Source organism: Balaenoptera physalus, assembly GCF_965194825.1.
Source record: "Balaenoptera physalus genome assembly, chromosome: 18".
NCBI classification, from domain to species: Eukaryota; Metazoa; Chordata; class Mammalia; order Artiodactyla; family Balaenopteridae; genus Balaenoptera; species Balaenoptera physalus.
Window position 1 is genome coordinate 69,837,411 of NC_138899.1, and position 21,466 is coordinate 69,858,876.

The 21,466-nt window shown below is 41.7% G+C and overlaps 1 protein-coding gene and 1 long non-coding RNA gene across 6 annotated transcripts in view; one reads left to right on the forward strand and one right to left on the reverse strand.

Annotated features, from left to right (window-relative positions):
* LOC309647913 overlaps window positions 1-10,400 on the reverse strand; it is a 63,413-nt gene extending 53,013 nt beyond the window's left edge. Inside the window, exon 1 of the long non-coding RNA XR_014256392.1 lies at window positions 9,737-10,400. This is a non-coding gene — a long non-coding RNA (uncharacterized lncRNA). The remainder of the gene's footprint in view (window positions 1-9,736) is intronic.
* Window positions 1-21,466, forward strand: part of DCLK1 (doublecortin like kinase 1) — a 327,878-nt gene that overhangs the window by 208,836 nt on the left and 97,576 nt on the right. For all 5 annotated transcript variants that reach the window (XM_082435609.1, XM_082435610.1, XM_082435607.1 and 2 more), the window contains exon 5: window positions 21,318-21,434. In XM_082435609.1, coding sequence (XP_082291735.1) covers window positions 21,318-21,434 — 117 coding nt within the window. The remainder of the gene's footprint in view (window positions 1-21,317; window positions 21,435-21,466) is intronic.

Here is a 21,466-nt window from a genome sequence, read left to right on the forward strand (position 1 = left end):
AAATAATCTTGTACCTGTAATTGGAACTTACTTAAGCTTTCATAGACTTTAAGTGTAGGTTCAGAATTGACCTTTGGAAGCAATAATGAAAGGGAAACAAAGAAAAACAAGCTAAAAGAAAAGAGTTAACCAGCCACATCTGGCCTGCCTTGGTGACTTGTCTTGTTACAGAGCATATATTTTCGATCCAGTAATTTAATGTTTATGTATATATATATTTGAAGGCCTCTACCAAATTAATACTCTCGCCTATTGCTTTTGGAGATGATCTCTCAATTCGGAATGAAACTGAATACAAACACAAAAAATAAGAGAAAAATTAAAATGTTTAGAATATAGTAAACAAATTCTCTAGGTTCTTGAACATCAAATGCAATTTTATCAGTTCCACTCTCCTTTGTCAGATGTGTATGTTTTTATAGTATTTCCTGAGATCAAGTTGATTGTTGTTCTCAGTTTTGTTTTATTTTTAAATGGGTGATTTGGAATTTTTATGTTTCGGTTACATGGGAAGGGAAGACGTAGTCCACTGCCTACCATCACCACCAATAAAATTCCCCAACTAACTATCGATAAAAGTTAGTTGATGTACTACTTTAAAAATGTGTCTAGTTCTCATTTTCCCCTCTCTGGTTTAATAGCCTTTGATAGGAAAAAAGTTCTCCTAGAATATGCATTATGGAGACTGCTTACCGCAGCTGGAGCAATATGGTCCTATTCATCCTGCACATGGGTTCATTCATCCCTGATTTTGTGCTGTACTATGTAGATACTGAGCTATAAAGATTACTGTAAGATGGTTACATGTTCTCATAAAATAGCTGCTTTACTTGTGTTCTCCACAATCTTGACATAAAAAATAATTCATAGAGATAGCTAACCTCAAGCTATGAACGTGAAGATGTGACTAACCATCTTTGATACCATTTAAGGAAAACAGTTTACTCAAGGAAAGTGGGAATAAGGGTAGTATGTACATTAAGGACCCACTGTGCTTTAAAATAGATACAGCTTAGAAAAAATACACCTCTATGGTGACTTAAATGGGGCTGATCTAAAACTAAATGCTGTCCCAAAGAACCATGAAACGTCTAATCATAATTGGTCTTCTACTGTTATTATTTATAAAGGTATGTGAAGGATAATTCTGAATGATCAAAGCATATTTTAAAACCCTTCCAAAGAATTTTCATCTGAAGTTTTCCTTCCTATGAAAAAAATATGCATATCTTTAATCTTGAATATAATTGACTTTTGGAATCACTCTTTTTTTTTTTTTTTTTTTTTTTTTTTTTTTTGGAATCACTCTTTTTGTTCATCATCATTGCAGTGGTGAAATGTTTGAAAATGAGGGTGGTTGTCTGGGAGTGTTTGGAGATGAAACGCTGCTGAAATCTGAGTTCTTGGCCATCTTCTCTGTCCCATGCTCCTCTTGCTCGCATATCCATGGCAGGCTTAGGAGGCAAGAAGAATCACAGAGGAAGAATCTGAGCGTATGAGTAACGTGGCACACAGGTTTTACACAGCATTCTTCTCAAGCTCTCCCATCTCCCCTAGACACTTACGTTCTGGTGTGGTCAGTGACCTGTGCACTTTTTTGCCTTTGTGTCTTCCCTCTTGTTGCTTCCTCTTTTTCTGGAGGAAACTCTTACTCCTACTCGTAGGCCCAGCTCAAAGATGAGAATGTAGAACAGAGGTAGGTGCTCTGTGCACAATGGCTTTCTTCTCCCCTTGCTGCCAGGCCTTCCCTTTCTGCTATGAGAGCCCTTTCCAGGGTAGGTTGACAGTTACACTGGGGCTTTGGCCTCAGACTGCACCAAGTTCAAGTCCTGGCTCTGCCACTGTGTGGCTGTATGGCCCTTGGTAAGTCCCTTGTCGTAATAAGCCTTGATTTCATCTGTATAAACGGTCGCACTTGGACCTAGAATGTAGCCTTGAATAAGATAGCACGTGTAAAGGAATTAGCATCCTGCCTGGCATTCAAGAAGTGCTCCGTGAATCGTAACTATTAATGACTTTGTCAGAGTTGTTAATGTGTTGGCCTTTCTTCTTTAAGGATAGAGATGGAGTTTTAATCTTTGAATAGCTACAGTGTCTGGCACATAGTAGATGCTCAAGAAATATTTGCCACGTGGATGAATTAATGAATAAGTTTGGAGCGGGGGTTGTGAGTGAACAGCAGGAATATTTCATATTCTTCTGGACAAGCTGCCTTCCCCTTTCACCTTTTTCTTTGCCTGCTGGAGTCCCGATGCCCCCCAGTTCAGACCCCTTGAAAGAAACTACCAGAATAGGGTTGATGTACTTGTTTGGAGTCTCATTTATTCATTCAGTATTCATTAAACAAGTACTATTGGGCTCCTCCTACACGTCCAGACACAACTTCCCATCTGAAAACAAAGTTCCACTTTTCTGCTGCTGAAAATGGATTGTGTTTTTATGTACGTAGCTGAGTCTGTGCACTTTCCTGTTTTAGCATATTTTAGTTATGCCTCTTTCTTCTTCTAAGATATCAGGGGCTTTTCATTTATCTTTTCAGCCAAGAAAAATTTCCTTGAATCATCCAAGGCTATTTACCCTATGCTAAAATCTCCAGATGAACAGGCAGAGCTCCTGAGGTGTTTGGCAGGAGGGGCTACCAGACAATGTTCTGTGTATGGAACAGGGAAATAAGATGTGGTTGAAGCAGCAGCTGCCGGTGTTAGTAAAATAGTTGACTGTCCCTTTACCATAGAACACCTTTATATGACAGTAAAATAGTTGACTGTCCCTTTACCATAGAACACCTTTATATGACAGTAAAATAGTTGACTGTCCCTTTACCATAGAACACCTTTATATGACAAGGTAGACTAAAGCCATGATCGTGGATGATGTACTCCTTAAGGACACAAGCTGTGTCTGGGACCCTTTGTGGGGTTTCCAGAATACTTGATAAAATTTGTTTAATTGTCTGGTCACTTTCTGTTAGGTACTGACGTCTATCTGATTAACATTTTCCTAAGTCGAAGGCACCAGAAACCTCACAAATACGTTAGTAAATGGGATCAAAAAACTTGACAGTGTTTCCCAGTTATGTGTGTTAAGGATGATTCCATGGAATTAAATTAGTTTTAGAGATTTTTGCTCATCAGTGACTCAGTGCAGATTTGTGCAAGAGAGAAAGGCCGTTTACCTTGATCTTGACTCATACTCTGGAGGTTCAGAATTTAATGATGAAGGTAACAGTCATCCAAAGCTACTGGAAATAATGTAATAATGCCTATGCTTTTATTCTCTGTATTGTATTTTAATGAAAGGCCTTAAAGAATAAAAATGCAAAAAGCAGGAAAAGTCTACCACTGAATAATCATCGTAGGTATTTAAGGAGAGAGGCGAAAGAGATTCTCTAAGAAACAGTGATTGTATAACTAATTGTTTAATGTGTTGGGTCACATTCCTCTCAGTAAGAGGAGAGCACATTAGAGCACGAAAGTCCCTTATGATGTTCCCCAGCTGTTACCAACCAAGCTGAATTTCCTTGAATCATCCAGGGTTACTTACCTTCTGCTAACCCATACTGTGGCATGTCAAGTTCTAGAGCATCTACACTGAGGAAGAATGATAATCCCAAGGGTTAGAGGAATAACAAAAACATAGGAGAGAAGGTCAGAAAATGCCCCTCCATCTGCTCTGGCTCCTACCCCAGTCATGAGAATTTGAAAAGGGGAAGAGGGCAGATGAGAATAAACAATGAGGGGAGGGATCTCCAAAGGTGAGCCCACCGAAAACCAGTTTCCAAATGAAGTTGTGTCCTAGCTGGTACAGAGGATGCTGTGGGCAGTAAGGGGACAAAACACAGTAATTTATTTTGCACACAGCTCCACTCAAAACTCACCACATTTAATATTTCTTAGAAGCATCATTGAGACAGGATTCACATACCATACAATTTACCCACTTAGAGTGTACGATTCAGTGGCTTTTAGTGTGTTTGCAGAATTGTGTAAACAATTCTAACCATGACCATGATCAAGGTTAGAACATTTTCTTCACCCCAGAAATAAACCCCCTACCCCTGAACAGTCCCACAGTTCATTTTTATTCAAACAGAAAGAGAAGAATCCTGTATTTATAAACCTAGGTTTATAATATAGTCCTTTTGTGTGACAAAAGTAATGTTATAATTGGGGATAAAGCAACTATAATTGTTATAGCTCTTACAAGGAAATGGTAACTCAAAAGGTTGGAAGATTTTTCCAGCTTGGTTTTTTATAAACATTTTAATGATTTTTAAAAAATATTATAAACTTCAACATTTTGGGCTATTTCCTTGAGACAGAACTCCACTGTATAGTCTGTCTATGTTTATGTACATCTGTGGTCATTTCCAGAATCTATAATGCCACCCACCTAATGAAAATGTTCCTTGAAAACACTCTGTGACCTTTTGTTTAAATATCATATTGGATGGGTTCTTTACAATAATTAATTCCCAGAACCTATAAAAGAAAAGGTTTTCCAATTATAATGCAAAACAATTAATTCTGTATGGCAAAACACTATGAAAATTTAAAGTCAGGAGACAAATTAAAAAACACTACGTTTGTAAAACATACCCTATAAAGGACTAAATTTTGCAACACACAAAGAGTATTTATCAAGCAGTAAAGAAAAGGACAGGGCTTCCCTGGTGGCACAGTGGTTAAGAATCTGCCTGCCAATGCAGGGGACACGGGTTCGAGCCCTGGTCTGGGAAGATCCCACATGCCACGGAGCAACTAAGCCCGTGAGCCACAACTACTGAGCCTGCGCGTCTGGAGCCTGTGCTCCGCAACGGGAGAGGCCACGATAGTGAGAGGCCCGTGCACCGCGATGAAAAGTGGCCCCCGCTTGCCACAACTGGAGAAAGCCCTCGCACAGAAACGAAGACCCAACACAGCCAAAAATAAATATTAAATTAATTAATTAATTAAAAAAAAAGAACAGTGTTCTTCTGTTAAAAAAAAAAAGAAAAGGACAAACAACAGAAAAATGGATGAAGAATATGGACAGGCAGTTCACAAGAGAGAAAATCCAAATGACTTACAAATATATGGGAGGTAAGCTTTCAATTCACTAAGTAGTAACGAACTGTAAATGAACACAACAGTGAAATCCCATTTTTACTTAACAGGTAAAGAAAGTGTTGTGAAAATATGAAGAAACACACTCTCATAAAAAAGAGAGTTGATCAGAATGGAGAGTGCCAAATGGCACCAATCTGTAAAAAATTTAAAGGCACATCTGTCTTTGATCATTGATCTAGCACTGTGTCTCTAGAAAACTTTGTGCACAAGTGTACAAAAGTATATGTATAAAGTTTATTGCAGTTTATTTATAACCACAAAAATCTAGAGAAAAAGGTAAATTCTATCAACAGAGGTCTGGCTAAAAAAATTATGATATATTCATTTATTGGGATACTGTGCTGTCACTAATAAGAATTAGGCCAACCTAAATGAGCCAATATGGTAACTTGTCCAATATGTATTGTTAAGTGGGGGAAAAACATCAGAGTATCAATATTATGTATTATTTTCTATTGTAATACAAAAGAACACATACATACATATATGTACACAAATGCATATATATGTGCACACTTGAATATGCACTGATTTTTATGACAGACTCCCAAGAAATTGTTATCAGTGATTACCTCTGGGTGCTGAACTGAGAGAGGAAGAGGGAGAGAGACAGTTTTATTTCATGCCCTTCTTTACTGTTTGGATTCATTTATCAAAATTCACATTTTGTAAAGCTTCAGAACATCTTCACACTTAAAGAGCAACACTGTATAGTACAGAAAATTGGAAATGCAGGAAAATATAAAGAAAAAATTAAAGACCTAAATAGACATTTCTCCAAAGAAGACATACAGATGGCCAAGAAGCACATGAAAAGCTGCTCAACATCACTAATTATTAGAGAAATGCAAATCAAAACTACAATGAGGTATCACCTCACACCAGTCAGAATGGGCATCATCAGAAAATCTACAAACAACAAATGCTGGAGAGGGTGTGGAGAAAAGGGAACCCTCTTGCACTGTTGATGGGAATTTAAATTGATACAGCCACTATGGAGAACAGTATGGAGGTTCCTTAAAAAACTAAAAGTAGGATTACCATATGATCCAGCAATCCCACTCCTGGGCATATACCCAGAGAAAACCATAATTCAAAAGACACATGCACCCCAATGTTCATTGCAGCACTATTTACAATAGCCAGGTCATGGAAGCAACCTAAATGCCCATCGACAGACGAATGGATAAAGAGGTGGTACATATATACAATGGAATATTACTCAGCCATAAAAAGGAACGAAATTGGGTCATTTGTAGAGACGTGGATGGATCTAGAGACTGTCATACAGAGTGAAGTAAGTCAGAAAGAGAAAAAAAATATCGTATTTTAACGCATATATATGGAACCTAGAAAAATGGTACAGATGAACCGGTACAGGGCAGAAATAGAGACACAGATGTAGAGAACAAACGTATGGACACCAAGGGGGGAAAGTGGTGGTGGTGTGATGAATTGGGAGATTGGGATTGACATATATACACTACCTGCTGTATAAAAAAATAAATTAAAAAAGAAAAGTGGTTGCCAAGGAAAGACACAGAAAATTCTAGCATGGCAGAGCATGGCATAGCTTCTAACTCCTAGATTGGGATGATTTATTGCTTTCTTTTAACTTTTTTGCACTGTTGGAATTTTTATAATGGTTACAGGTCATCTTTATACAAAGAATAAATCCATTACAAAACATTTTTGGTAGATTATTTTCAAAGAAAAATTATGAAATTATGCATTAAATGTTGAAATTTTTATGTATAATCATGTTTTCTCCATTAAGCAGGGCCCGGTAGACTTCTCTAGAGTCCTTTGGATGCTGAGAGACCATTGTGTTAGATATTGTCTCTTTTAGCCTAAATGATGGTTTTTTTTTTTTTTTAATTTATTTATTTATTTATTTATGGTTGTGTTGGGTCTTCGTTTCTGTGCGAGGGCTTCCTCTAGTTGTGGCAAGCGGGGTCCACTCTTCATCGCGGTGCGTGGGCCTCTCACTATCGCGGCCTCTCTTGTTGGGGAGCACAGGCTCCAGACGCGCAGGCTCAGCAATTGTGGCTCACGGGCCTAGTCGCTCCACGGCATGTGGGATCTTCCCAGACCAGGGCTCGAACCCGTGTCCCCTGCATTGGCAGGCAGACTCCCAACCACTGCGCCACCAGGGAAGCCCCTAAATGATGTTTTAAGTTTCTTTAAAAATAAAAATTGGGACTTCCTTGATGGCGCAGCGGTTAAGGATCCGCCTGCCAATGCAGGGGACACGGGTTCAAGCCCCGGTCCAGGAAGATCCCACACGCCACGGAGCAACTAAGCCCATGCGTCACAACTACTGAAGCCCATGCATCACAACTACTGAAGCCCGTGCGCCTAGAGCCTGTGCTCCGCAACAAGAGAAGCTACCACACCACAACAAGAAGCCCACGCACCGCAACAAAGAGGAGCCCCTGCTCACCACAACTAGAGAAAGCCCGCGCACAGCAACGAAGACCCAACGCAGCCAATAAATGAACAAACAAATAAATAAATAAATAAAAATAAAAATAAAAATTATCAGGTACATGTTGTGCCAGGAAGGATGGGGAGAACAAGATTACTCATCTGTTTTCTAACTCAGACAGACTTTTAAAAATTATTTAAATACATTTCTGCTAATATTTTTGGGAAGGAAAACAAAATCCTCTCCATGTGAAATCAAATGTCTTTAAATATGGCTTGACACTTTCCTCTTTATTTTGGAAATAAAGAGCCAAATTTGCTGTAAAAATACAAGTTTACCTTAGCTCGACATTGCAATTTATTGGGTAAATATTTCAAAATGCTAAGTCTAGCCATATCTGCTGAAGTGATTCAGTGACCTCCTCGGCCAGAGATAACTATCTAGTAGATTGCAATAATGACTTATTCGTTTGATGGCTAAGGGCCAAATGCAGATAGAATTATCATCTGATTTCGGGCAGCTTTCCAGCAAGTCAACTCTAATGCCTCCCTTCTAACCAGGCCCTTTTACTTGAAAGACCACAATCCCTCCAAAATGCTATATACTGTCATATTAGATGGCTGCCTTCATATGACTACAATATTTATTAGCCTTGAAATACTATAGCCCAGGGACTTACGTAAGTACTGCACAGGGAATTCATTTCAAGCCACATCTGACCCCTTGTTTTAAAGGTGATCTTCAAATAGGTTTAAGGGGAATAAATCAAGTTTTCAACCCATAGTCTGCCTTCTCCTAGTAAAAAAGAAAAGAGGCTTTAAATGTTTCTAACCTTTTTCTTCTTTTCTTCACTTTGGAATAGAAGATTAATCACATCTACCCAGAGATGTAATTTAATGTCTGTCATTTGGAATAGAAGGGAAAATAGATAAATGGCTCATGAAGAGGGTACTTGAAAATTAAACTATACAACCAAGGATTTTACTAGGCAGTTAATGTGAAGGATACTTCTCATTAAAAGGAAAGTCAAGTAACAAGGAAACATGAGAAACAGGATAATAAATTTGACAGTTTTTGGCAAAAGTGAGGAAAGGAAATCTTAAGTTTTCAGAAGAGGATACAGAGAATTACCCACAAGAATTAACTCACTCTTAAAATATCTCCCTCACGTTGCAGGAATGTGAAAGAATTTAGAAAGAAGAAATTGTTCAGACATGTGTCTAGTCCAGGAAAACTCTGTCATTCATAACTTTACGTTCCCTATATATAGGTGTGGACATACTTCCCTTTGAAAATCCGTTCCTATCCTATTCATATTGCTATAACTCTGCCCTTAACAAATAACCTAGCTTCCAGACATAAGGGATTAAGTTGTGCTCATTGAGATCAGGTCCTAGATAATGGTCTTCCTCAGGTTTTCACAGAGTTAGAAACAGGGAATTTTTGTTTAAAACTGATATTAATATCTGCTCTTCCCAGATTCCATTTCCTTATCATTCTTTCCCATAGACTTTCTCCCTCATGGAAAAATGACTCAGGTGAAACAAGGTGAAAGGAAAGGGTTAAGAAGCGAATACAGCATCCTTTGTGGTCTGTGAGCAACCCAGATCACGCAGCCAGAAATCCACTGGGTCACAAAAACGATGGCAAATACCTTGTCTGATTGTGCACCGTTTTTTTAACTGTTTCATCCTGAACTGAAAGACCCATCTGAACTGCTTGAAAAGACAGTGCCAGCAACAGCTAGGAAATTCACCAGGAATGCCCATTTCACATTGGTTCCGCCATTTTCAGGTGTTCCCCTCACTTCCTTGCCCACTCAAACAGGTCACTTGTGGAACTTGGACAACCTGTAATTTCCCCCAAGCTTTTAACATGCAGCCTTATTAGCTGTATTTGACAAGTGTGTCACCTAAGTGATTGCCAACTGTGGAAGAGCAGGATATATCTACTGAGACGAACTCTTCAGTTTGTCAAAAATAGAAGCAACTCAGAACATTTCTTCTTTCGATTTGTATTGCCATCTGGCTGAAAACACAGTTGCCTTCTCAGCAAGGATTGCAGGACTGAAGAGGGAGTGGCCCTGGAGAAGCTTAGACTATATTAATGATCCTAGAAAGTGTAGCACCTAGAAATGTATCTCTTATTTCTATTAAACCTGTGCAATTTTGTCTCTGGGCTTTAAATTTTTTTTTTAAACATCTTTATTGGAGTATAATTGCTTTACAATGGTGTGTTAGTTTCTGCTTTATGACAAAGTGAATCAGTTATACATATACATACGTTCCCATTATCTCTTCCCTCTTGCGTCTCCCTCCCTCCCACCCTCCCTATCCCACCCCTCTAGGTGGTCACAAAGCACGGAGCTGATCTCCCTGTGCTATGCGGCTGCTTCCCACTAGCTATCCATTTTACATTTGGTAGTGTATATATGTCCATGCCACTCTCTCACTTTGTCACAGCTTACCCTTCCCCCTCTCCATATCCTCAAGTCCATCCTCTAGTAGGTCTGTGTCTTTATTCCCGTCTTGCCCCTAGGTTCTTCATGACCTTTTTTTTTTCTCTTAGATTCCATATGTATGTGTTAGCATACAGTATTTGTTTTCTCTTTCTGACTTACTTCACTCTGTATGACAGAATCTAGGTCCATCCACCTCACTACAAATAACTCAATTTCATTTCTTTTTATGGCTGAGTAATATTCCATTGTATATATGTGCCACATCTTCTTTATCCATTCATCTCTTGATGGACACTTAGGTTGCTTCCATGTCCTGGCTATTGTAAATAGAGCTACAATGAACATTTTGGTAAATGTCTCTTTTTGAATTATGGTTTTCTCAGGGTATATGCCCAGTAGTGGGATTGCTAGGTCATATTGTAGTTCTGTTTTTAGTTTTTTAAGGAACCTCCATACTGTTCTCCATAGTGGCTGTATCAATTTATTTTTTTTTATCCTATTTAATCTCTGAATGAAATAACCTGACTTTCTGTTTTCCCTGAAGCAGTATAACAGTTAGGAAAGCTATTGACAGACTATAAAAGCTGTCCTATCGTGGGCATTGTCTGTTTTCTGTACTGATTGTGAAAAGAAGGAAAGAATGTATTTCATCCCTGTGTCCTGGGTTCTCTCACGCTGCTATCTTCAAAGAGTACCTTAGAAATCCACAGGCAGAACTGATTCCCAGAAAACTAATTTATATGCAGCACTTAATTTAATTTCTCCAGTGGATCTCCCTGGTGGCACTCTTAGAACATTCTTAAAAGCATTGCTTGTGTGGTACCAATGGGGGACTTTTACTAAGATTTTGTTTCTTCAGGGTAGGTACTTCCATAATACCCCAAGAAGTCATTCATTCTAAAACCTGCTGATATTTAGAACAATATCTAACCGCTTGTGGGAAAACGAATGGCTGCCATACTTTTAAGTATTTCCTTGGAAGAAATGAAAGCTTTCTTAAGAACCTAGTCAACCTTTATTATCTAGCAGCTTTCCTATGTCCTGATTTTTTTTCTGCTCTGCCAAATGCACACGTTTGTGTTACCTGTTTCTTCCCTGAAGCAGCTGAGTTTTGTCAACCCCTGTGATTGTCCCTATTCCTTGAAGGCAAAACCTCTAAATTAAATTCTTTCCCAGTGAGACTTTGCTTAGAAGTAGATTTGCATCATTATTCTTGAGTATCACTCAATCCCTTTATAACCATGTAACTTCAGCTTCTCATTTATCATGACAGTCGTTCTGTCTGATTACTTTCTTCTTCACTAGAGTCTGAGTGTTTATTCCTGGTCTTATAGTTAAGGTTTTTTTCCCCTTAGTTTCCCTATTGGGTTTTTTTTTTTGTTTGTTTGTTTGTTTTTAATTCTCCTTGAGATGACAGGGCAGACTCAGAGGCTCAAACAAATTGGAGAATTATCTTCCCAAGCCTTGCCTTTACCTCAGGACATGAAAGCAGTGACCCCCAAATCTCATTTACCCCATGTTGATGCAGGTTTGGGTGTCTTTTCTCAGGATGAGACTCAGCTGATTATTCCTCAAATGCAGGAACCTCTTGCTGGTGAAAAATTTCTGTTCCTAATCAGGCCTGAGATCCACTCCACAGAACATTTAGATGAGGGTATATGACTTTCTGGAAACTTCTTTCGTACACAAGCCCCTCTCCCCACCAAGAACCTGGTTCTTCTGCTTTAACCAACAGATGATGAGCTGGCCGGGATGGGATATTTTCCAATACAGCAGTTCTCCTAAATCTCTTTAATTATCAGAACCACCCAAGGTACTTATTAAAAATATAGATTCCCAGACCCTCATCCCAGACCTACTGCATCAAAACATCTGGGGAAGGGGTTTGGGAAGTTGAATGTTCAACAATAACCCCCAAGTGATTCTTATCATAGGGAAAGCTAGAGACACTACTGTAAAATATTGCCCTCTCAAGAAGATGTTAGACTGTGTCTGTTATTTAATGCCTTCCTAGAGTTACTAATTCCTACTTATTACCATCTATGGCCCTGTTTCTTAAATTATTCCTTGAGTGTCAGAATCATAATCAGCTGAGGTGCTTGTCCAAGATGCAGATGCCTGGCCTTTGAGGTCAGAATCTCTGGGGACTGGACCGAGGGACCTGTTGTTTTTCACATGCTCCCCTAGATCAGAGCCACTGATCTAAGGGCGTCCATCCATAGTTCTAGAGCAGTTCTTCTCAAGCTTTAATGTGAATACAAATTACGAGGAACATTGGTAAAGTGCACATTCTGATTCAGTACGTATGGGGTGGGACCGGAGAGTCTGCAAGCTCTCAGGCGATGTTGAGGCCCATGGACCACATTAGCACAAGATGCTAGAGAACTTCCCTAAGCAAAATGCCCCAAACTATTGGACAGCACAGAGCCTGTGACTCTGTTTTGATGGGAGAAGGGTGGACCCCATCTAAGCTATGACTAGTCCTAATTTCATTAAGGGGGCACAAGATAATTCAGAACAGAGCCTTACCCCTTGTGAATGACACACCTGGCATTCTCAGCATTCATCACGTGGGCTGCCCTGTAACTCCACACCTTTACCTTTCCCAGTGAGACCCTTCCAGACCTCCCAACTCCTGAACCACTTGGGCCTGGGCTGGACCCACTGGACCAAAGATGTACACTTATCCTTGTTTCTGCAGGAGCGGGATAAAGTCAGGCATAAAAGGATCCTTACTCAAGGAGAAAGCTCTCAAATTTTTTTCAGTTCATACTTGTATGATTTTTTTTTTTTTTTGGTTTCTTTTGTTTCTTTTTCTTTTCTCTAGGAGAAATTTGTACCCATTTTTTTCCTTTTGGTTCTTGGGTTATTTATCTGTTTCTTATCTATCTTTCAGATCATTTCCATCTTGTAGCTAATGAAAACCAGGTGGTTATGAGTTGTTAATAAATGTGAACTCTTGTTCTTCTTCCAAAGTCTGCTTTGGGCTGAGTCTCAGGATGACAGTTGGTTGTTTTTGAAAATTTGAGTTGGGACCGAATCTCAATAGGATGGATATTTGTTGTTTTTTCAAGACTGATTTATCTTGCTAATCTATCTCCTCAGGCTGTTAGTTTAATCCTTTGTTCCAAATGCCACATTGCACAATTACTTCAAATGCTGAGCCTCTGGATTTTCTTCAGTAGTTTTCTTACCTATATACCAGAGAATTGCAAAAAGTTTCTGGTCCGTGGACACACCGTCAGGATCACCTGGGGATTTTTCTTAACGCTTCAGGTTCTACCCCCAGTGATTCTAATTCTGTTGGTCAAAAGAAGAACAAAGATTCTGCATTTTTAAAGAGTGGGAAAGTCTGTCCTTTACCCTGAAGGAAGACCATGGGCCATGGTAAACTCTTGGTCTCTCCTGCCTTTGGCACCTGAAGCCACTACATTGTGTAGACCAGTCAGTAGGTCTCAGAAGTATACCTGACAAAGATCGTGTTAGCTGGGGCTGTCCTGCCCAACCCTCCCCACCACCCCCCAGTCACCCTCAAGCTTTGTGGACTGGACCGCCACATCATATCTCCAGTCATTCTCGTCCATCCATTTCTATTACCTGCATCCTGGTCCAAGCCACCACCCTGCCTCTCCTAGATTCGCCCCAGAGTGATCTTTTAGACTCACAGATCAGAACACAGCAATGCCTTTGCTTAAAGCCCTTCTATAACTTCCCGTCTTGCTTAGAGTAAAATCCAAACCCCTCATTTGGTCTCCCCAACCCTGACTTGATCTGGCCCCCGCCTCCCTCCTTCCTGTAATCTACCCGTGCCTGGTTCCTTCCTGTGTTCAGAGCTCACCTTTGATGTCCTCTACACCCAGAGACCTTCTCTGACCACCGCTATCGAGAAACCACTCACCCAGCCACTGTCACAACCTCCTTTCACCCCTTGGCAAAACACTTAGAAAATCAGCTCTTGTTCTTGTTTTTGTTTTTAAGGCCCATTTCAACTTCTACTGTATAAACTCCATCAGAGTAGGTACCCTGTCTTCTGATTTACTGCTGCATCCTGGCACTTAAACAGCAGGGACTTGGTAAATATTTGCAAAATGGATGAATTTAAGCTGAGCAGGGAAGTATGAGCTGAAGTGAGCCAGCACAAGGGCGGAATTGTTCCTTGTGCAGGGAAATTAATGTTCTAAAGCCCAGAGGCAGGAAGATACTTAGTGTTTGTCAGAAACTAAAATAATGTGTCCAGAGGAAGGAAGAGAGAGGAGCTGAGGTGGGCAGGGGCCTTAAAGGCTGCACTAAGGATGTTCTCAAAGAGCAGCAAGGAGTCATAGAAGGGTTTCAAGCGGGGGAGTAACAACAGAATCCTGACAAAAGTTTTCAAGAAAGGCTTCTCCTAAAGTTGCGTCACACACACTGTGATAGGTTGAAAGGCCACAAGATGTCAACTTGTAAATGTTACCTTACTTGGAAAAAGCTTCTTTGCAGATATAATTAATTGAAGGATCTTGAGATGAGATTACCTTAGATCATCCAGTTGAGCCTGAAATGCCATCACAAATATCCACCTAAGAAGGAGCAAAAGAAGATAACACAGACACACGTAGGGGAAGTTGGAGGCAGAGATCTCCATGATGGGGCCACAAGCCAAGGAACGCCTGGAACCACCAGAAGGTGGAAGAGGCAAGAAAGAGATTCTCTAGAGCCTTCGAAGGGACTGTGGCCCTGCAACACCTTGATTTCAGATTTCTGGCCTCTAGAACTATGTGCGAATATATTTTGGTCATTGTAAGCCAACAAATTTTTGGTAATTTGTTGTGGCAGCCACAGGAAATCAATACATGCACTTTAGAAAAAAGACATTTGGATGATGTGCACCATCATGCCTCAGTGAGCACAGGTCGTGAGATGGGAGATGTTCATGTGCTGTTTCCTCCTGTGGATGTTGTCATAAGTCTAATGGAGAAAGGTAAGCCTGTTTCATACAACCTGATGCTCAAGTCAAGTTAGTTACTTCATTTTATGGCCAGCTCAAGAGGGAGAGCCGTGCATGTTGTGGAAATAAAGAGCAACCAGTGAGAACCAGGGAAGGCTATTTACTGTGAGCTTGTTAAAGCAAAGGAGTCAGCCACCATCATTTGCATTTTGGCAGAGAGAGACCCGAAGGCAAGCAGAGGAGTGGGAACGCTTTATAGTGGAAAAGGGGAAGGCTTCAGGTGTGCCCTGATTGCTGGCCTGGGGAAGTGGGAGGACGGATAACTCCATTGTTTTGAGGCAGTGCTATCTGGCTTAATGAATAGGGTTGCAAATTTCCGTCTCAATAGGTAAGAACTGAAATCTCCTGCCTGGGTATTTGCACTCAACTAAAATGGCTTGGGTAGCACTATTTTGGGATTGGTTCCAAACGTGTCATTGCAGCGGTTAAGTGGTACCTGGGAGGGAGAGGACTGGACTGAGAGTGCACTGCATTACGGGCAGTGCTCCTGGCCCTTCTGCAACCCTCGGATTTGCTCAGCACAACATGCAAGTCCTCTTTCTCTACACTGTGCCCCCATGACCTCCTCCATTTTCCAAACTCTCAACTAGGAAACCACCAGCGTTTCAAGACCCCATGTCACCGTGTTCTCAGAGATGGCAAAAACAGTGGTGCTGATCTGATTTTAACAGACAATTGGAAGGCTTTCAACACTGCCGGTCACATCATCTACACTGCAGTGGATGCACAGATGCCCGAAACTATCGATTCATGTTGGCCAAATCTACAGAAATAATGTGCAGAATGCATTGTTTAGGGCCCCAGGCAGGTGGTTGGTGATGGCTTCATTAACACCCTCAAGGAAGAATTTAAGAATTTATTGAAGACCATTGGAAAGATCGCTAATGGAGACATCCAAAAGTGGTTCTTAACCAAGGGCTATTCCCCCCAGGGGACATTTGGCAACGTGTGGAGACATTTTTTGGTCTTTACAACTAGGGAGGTGCTACTGGCATCCAGTGGGTAGAGACCAGGGATTCAACTAGTGACTGGCACTGAACAGTGCAGTTGTGGGAAAAAGGGAAGAATGAGATCAGTGTCAAGAAATGAAGATCTGGTGGAACAGGCACAAAGCAGCTTTTCCTGTCTAATGTTTGGAAGCCTCCCTCTTTTCCCCAAGGGCTAAAACTTGGAGACTGCACGATGAGCCGGCTGGGACCATGTAGAGGAAGACACTTAGGGGTGACAGACATAAGATAGCAGGAACCTGGGTTACCAGGCCATCTCCTAGAGCAAACCGGCTCCCACGTAACACTCAGCTCTTACATAGGGAAAATTAGCTTTTATTTGACTATCAGAAGAAAAGAAAGTATTTGGGGAAGAGAATCACTCGTGCTATTAAAACAGTAGATCTGAGTGGTGACTCTTGAGATGTCAGGACGGAACATCCCAGCACCAGAAAAGCTTCTGCAGAGGTTATGGAAAGGGTCAACGCTCAGCCAGCAAGTGCCTCCAGAGCTGGTGTGTGTTAGTTTCACAGCCAGCAGCCATGCCACGTGGGAACACGTGTGTGCCATCTGGAGTCCTGAGCTGGGGGTTCTGAAAGTGGTGGGCCAGTCTAGGTGCTGGGTTTAGACACGCGTGGCTATATTTTTAGAAGGTACTTAAAAAATCTCAGTTTCTGGGACTTTATTCTCCAGCTAAGCCACTCCAGCTGATGTCTTTGCTTCCAGCTCAATCTGCTACAGACTTTATTTTTAAAAAACTATGGTTTAAAGTGTTTCGGTCTCCACTGCTTTTATTCCAGACCTGCTGCATTTGGAGCTTAGGAAAGTAACACTGGTTCCAAACCCCATTGCCAGTAGGGAAGGGAGTTTCACTGTAGTGTCAGGATTGGCTCTGAATCTAGGTGGTGCAGAAACAAGAGGATGGACCTCAGCCCTTATCAGAGCATTGCACCAGGGAGATGCAGATCAACCCTTCCAGCATGTGAATTTTCCTGTAATACTGCCCTGAAGTTCAAGAATCATTATGTTTCTATAGGAAGTAAACTTTGGCCTAGGTCATACCAGGATTGGTCTTTCAGCTCACCCATGCTGACAAACTGGAGGCTAAGCAGGATGGGCAGAGCTTCAAAAACCTTGAGGCAGAAGGTGGTGAAGAAGAAGGCACTGGAGGTGATCAAGAAGAAGCTGGCCAGCCCCTTACCGAGACAGTAGGAGAGGATATTCATGAATTGAGGAGCGAGTTGATTGGGTAACCATTGACAACCTTGGAGGGTGCCTTCCAACCCAGAGCATATGAACATGTGAGAGCTACTCGTTGGACAGTTAGAGAGCCAGAATTGCAGATTCTCTCTTTTGGTGACCAAGCTTGCGCCATATTTATAAAAAGTCTCTAGAACTAAATGGGCTCCCTGACTGTCTTTTGCACATAGCCACAGAGGAATATTGTTCCATTTGGAAGCTTCTTACCTTTGCCAAGTTAAGAGGAAGCTTGTCTTTGTAATCAGGATGGGGAAGAAAGCACAAAGCATCTACTGCTGATAATGGATGCTTCTAGATGAACTTGCCCATCTCCTGAATAGCTCAGAACAACTGAATTTAGAGTTGTGATCACTGAGAAGTCTCTGCCTGACAGTGATTTTATTCTGCTGGTTTTAAAAAGAGATTACAGGGCTTCCCTGGCAGTGAAGTGGTTGAGAATCTGCCTGCCAATGCAGGGGACACAGGTTCGATCCCTGGTCCAGGAAGATCCCACATGCCGCAGAGCAACTAAGCCCGTACACCACAACTATTGAGCCTGCGCTCTAGAGCCCGCAAGCCACAACTACTGAGCCCGCATGCCACAACTACTGAAGCCTGCGCACCTAGAGCCCGTGCTCCGCAACAAGAGAAGCCACCACAGTGAGAAGCCCACACACTGCAATGAAGAGTAGCCCCTGCTCGTCGCAAGTAGAGAAAGCCTGCGTGCAGCAATGAAGACCCAACGCAGCCAAAAATAAATGAATAAAATAAATTTATATATAAAAAAAAGATATTACAGGAGTAAAAAATTCCTTGTTTAAAGGATATCCTCTAGCCAGCATGCAAAATGTCACTAAAGCTGCCTAGGCATTTATGGGACATCACCTTTGTCTTTCAAGATTCTCCAAAAGATACTAGTGGGCTCCTTTGAATGCATGAACATCTCTGCTGTGTGAGCTCAGGTGAACTGCTGGTGCCGCCAGTAGAGTTCTATAATCATTTCTATTCTTTAGCACCTTTCGTTATACATCAGCCCACCTACCACCTGTTTCTGAGTCAGGGGAGAATCTGCATTCGTGGAGGTTCTCATGCCACTGGGAACGTGGCCAAAGAATGTATTCCTTCTCCAGTTTCCTGCCTCTACATCCGCATCTGGGTTGTCTCTAAATCTGGCCATCACAGAAGGCCTGTTTCTTAAGTTGGGGTCCAGGGTGAAGGTGGGAAATGTCGTAACTTCTGTCTTACCAAATTCTGAGAACGTCTGTAAAGCTAACATTAGTACAGACCATATGGAGAATGGTACTTTCCCCCTCATAGAACTATGATTACAGGGACTTTCTGAAGCAGAGATTTAATCAGACCTTGCTTGCTTACTTGCTTGCTATGGGGGGGGTTCAGTCATCAGAGACCCAGTTAATGTGCTTCATCTGATTTTCTGTACTTGGGTAGGCTGCGATCTTCAGTAGCAAGAGAAATTACTCTCCTGAAGCTTCCTTCAGTCTCATCCTCCTTAAGAAGTGTCCGTGTTGTCCAGTATCCCCACAGCCAAAGGAAGTGCAGCCCGCTTAATGTGAGAGTGCCAAAAATACCAGAAGGAAGGGATTGCCCTCAAAGGCAAATGACCCCAGAAGAGAGTGGAGGGTGCAGGGTGCTGTCTGCTTCCTTGCCAGACTCTCTGAAATGTCCTTCGTGAGAACAAATAAGGTTTTCTACTTGCCGTGTACATCATGTTACGCACAATGTTTCTAAATTGTGGTTTTAAGCTGACAAAGATTTTGGCATGCTCTCCAAAGGAATGAAGCATTTGTCCTTCACGGCATCTTTTACCGCCATAAAATACCATTCCCATTTAAATTAATTAACATACTTAAAATCTAAACTTTAATGGGAAAGGTGGTTGAAGTCTTTTTGTTTTTTTTTTTGTTTTTTTTTTATAATTTATGGCTTGGCAGTGCAATTTTCTTCGATTGGTTTTATTTTGACCTTGGGAAAAAAAGCAGTTACTATCATTGTTTTGTTTCTGTTTTCCTGTATTCAGCCCTAGCCTTTCAGAATTATCCTAATCCCCTGTATGACTCATGAAGCTTCGCTCTTATACTGAAGGCAAGTGGTGTGCGATTTGTAACACTTGTAATTATCTTTCAGACTCCATGATCCCCCAAGTGATCGCTTCACTATGATTCCACTTCTGAAAGAGAGTTCATTGTTTCTTTTTTGGGGGGATGCAATAAGCATGTTGATTGAATTGCAGCTTTAGTATTTAAATTTTAATTTAACGTTGATATGAGAACTGGTTGTTTGCCGTCCTTCCCATTGTCCGCCATCACCCACTTGTCTGTCTTCGACCATGGGCACTGATAACAACTTTCCAGCCTTCAGCCATGGGCACTGATAACAGTTTTCCAGCCTTGATTCACAATGAAGCAGCCTGCTTAGGCCACCACATCAGATCCTGGGGTGGTGAGGGAGCCACTAAACCGAGAGACTTCGATTCTGCTGCAAGTCACTTAGCCTCTCGGAGACTCAGTTTCCTTATCTGTAAAATGAGGGGTTGGATTACTCTAATGAATAGTAAGCCTTCACACAAGTAGTAACAAGATCAATAACAATGTGGGCCAATACTTATTGAGCAGCTCTTCCGTCCTATTAAATATGCCAGGCCTAGGTGGTACCCAAGGGAGTAAGGGGTGGGGAGGCAGAGGAGTAAATGAATACTTTTGATAGATTAATAGTATGGTGAGAACTAAGCTCAAGAGAAGCTGTAGAAGCTGTAGAAGCATGGCATGAGTCCACAAGGCTTTTTTCAGTACTCTGAAAATCAAATAAAACGCCTACATCTGCTCTGGTAAGACTTAGCCATGTGACGAAAATACCGACTTTCTTTCTGGGAGCTGGAAAAATGTCGGCTTGGTGTGGTGAGATTGGTTCTATTATGCTGATCCCGAGCCCTGGCTGGTAGGTGGGGCCCATAACTAGCAGCTCTGGCTCCTGTGGCAAACAGCCTGAGACAAACCCTAAAGTCAACTTTTTAACTCACGTTGCAGCTCACAGATGGGTGTTATTACCAGCGTGCACCATCTGGTAGCTCTCTCTTTTAACCATTCATCCCTGCTAGCTAGATACCGAGCTTTTTTAATTATTATCTTAAATTTATGTGACCTCTATAAACATTCGGGACCTAGGACCAAAGGTCTTGGTCATCTTGCCCTCGTTACAGTCCTGGTTTTCGTTTAAACTGAGAAATGTATTGTCACTTTATGCAGTTTGTTTCATAAGCCAACATTTTTCAGACACGAGGTCCACAAAATAAAAATTAGCAGAAAAGAGCCCTCGCTGGTTAAAAGATTCCATCCTGGACTACCAGGTGGGCGGTGTTTCTAGTTCCCAAACCATGTGTTCCCTGTCGTGCCTGCAGGGCTCAGCACCTGGCATGGAGCGGACGCGTGGTAAAAATGTAATCGGAAGCACGCCAGCGGTCAGGCAGCATTCCAGCAGTCCGATTTGATTGCTAATGTACTTCCGAAAGGCCAGACCAACGTCCAAAGGCTGGGACAAACTCCAGGATGTGTTGTCAGTTGTGTGGACAGAGCCTTGAGCCAAGTGGATGTCCTCTTCACATGGTCCAAAGATCTGTTTTGGGAATTCAAACCTCCATAGACACCCTCTCAGGCACTATTCACATGGTGGTTCTGATCGTGTCTTCTGATATCATTGTTATGCTTCTTGCTTACTTCCCACCTTTTAATTTGTGCTGATACGTTCATACGTGTAGTTTGTTTTTGTTCATTTTTTTAAAGAAATTGGCATCTCCTGCAGGTCCACCTGGGCAGGACCCGAGCAGCCAATGGCGGTGGTGGCTGGGGGCGTGTGGTCCCGGAACCAAATCCCCATGGATACAGAGGGACAACCGTATTTACTGTGATGTCTAAGATGCCCGCTGTGCCCTTTCTGGTTGTTTTTTTTTGGTTCTGTCGTCATAGACACATACTGGGCCGGCAGGAAGCACGTGTGACCGAGGATGGCTGTGTATTTCTGCTTCCAGGTTTATTGTACATTTCGAACGGTATGTGCGTGACCCTGTGATGATGTGTGGCCTTTCTTCTTTCCCCAGAATGTCGAGTGGTGAAGTCCACTTCTTACACCAAAATAGCTTCGTCATCCCGCAGGAGCACCACCAAGAGCCCAGGGCCTTCCCGGCGCAGCAAGTCCCCAGCATCAACCAGCTCAGGTAAAGCTGCAGAGGAGCCTGCAGCGACTGCC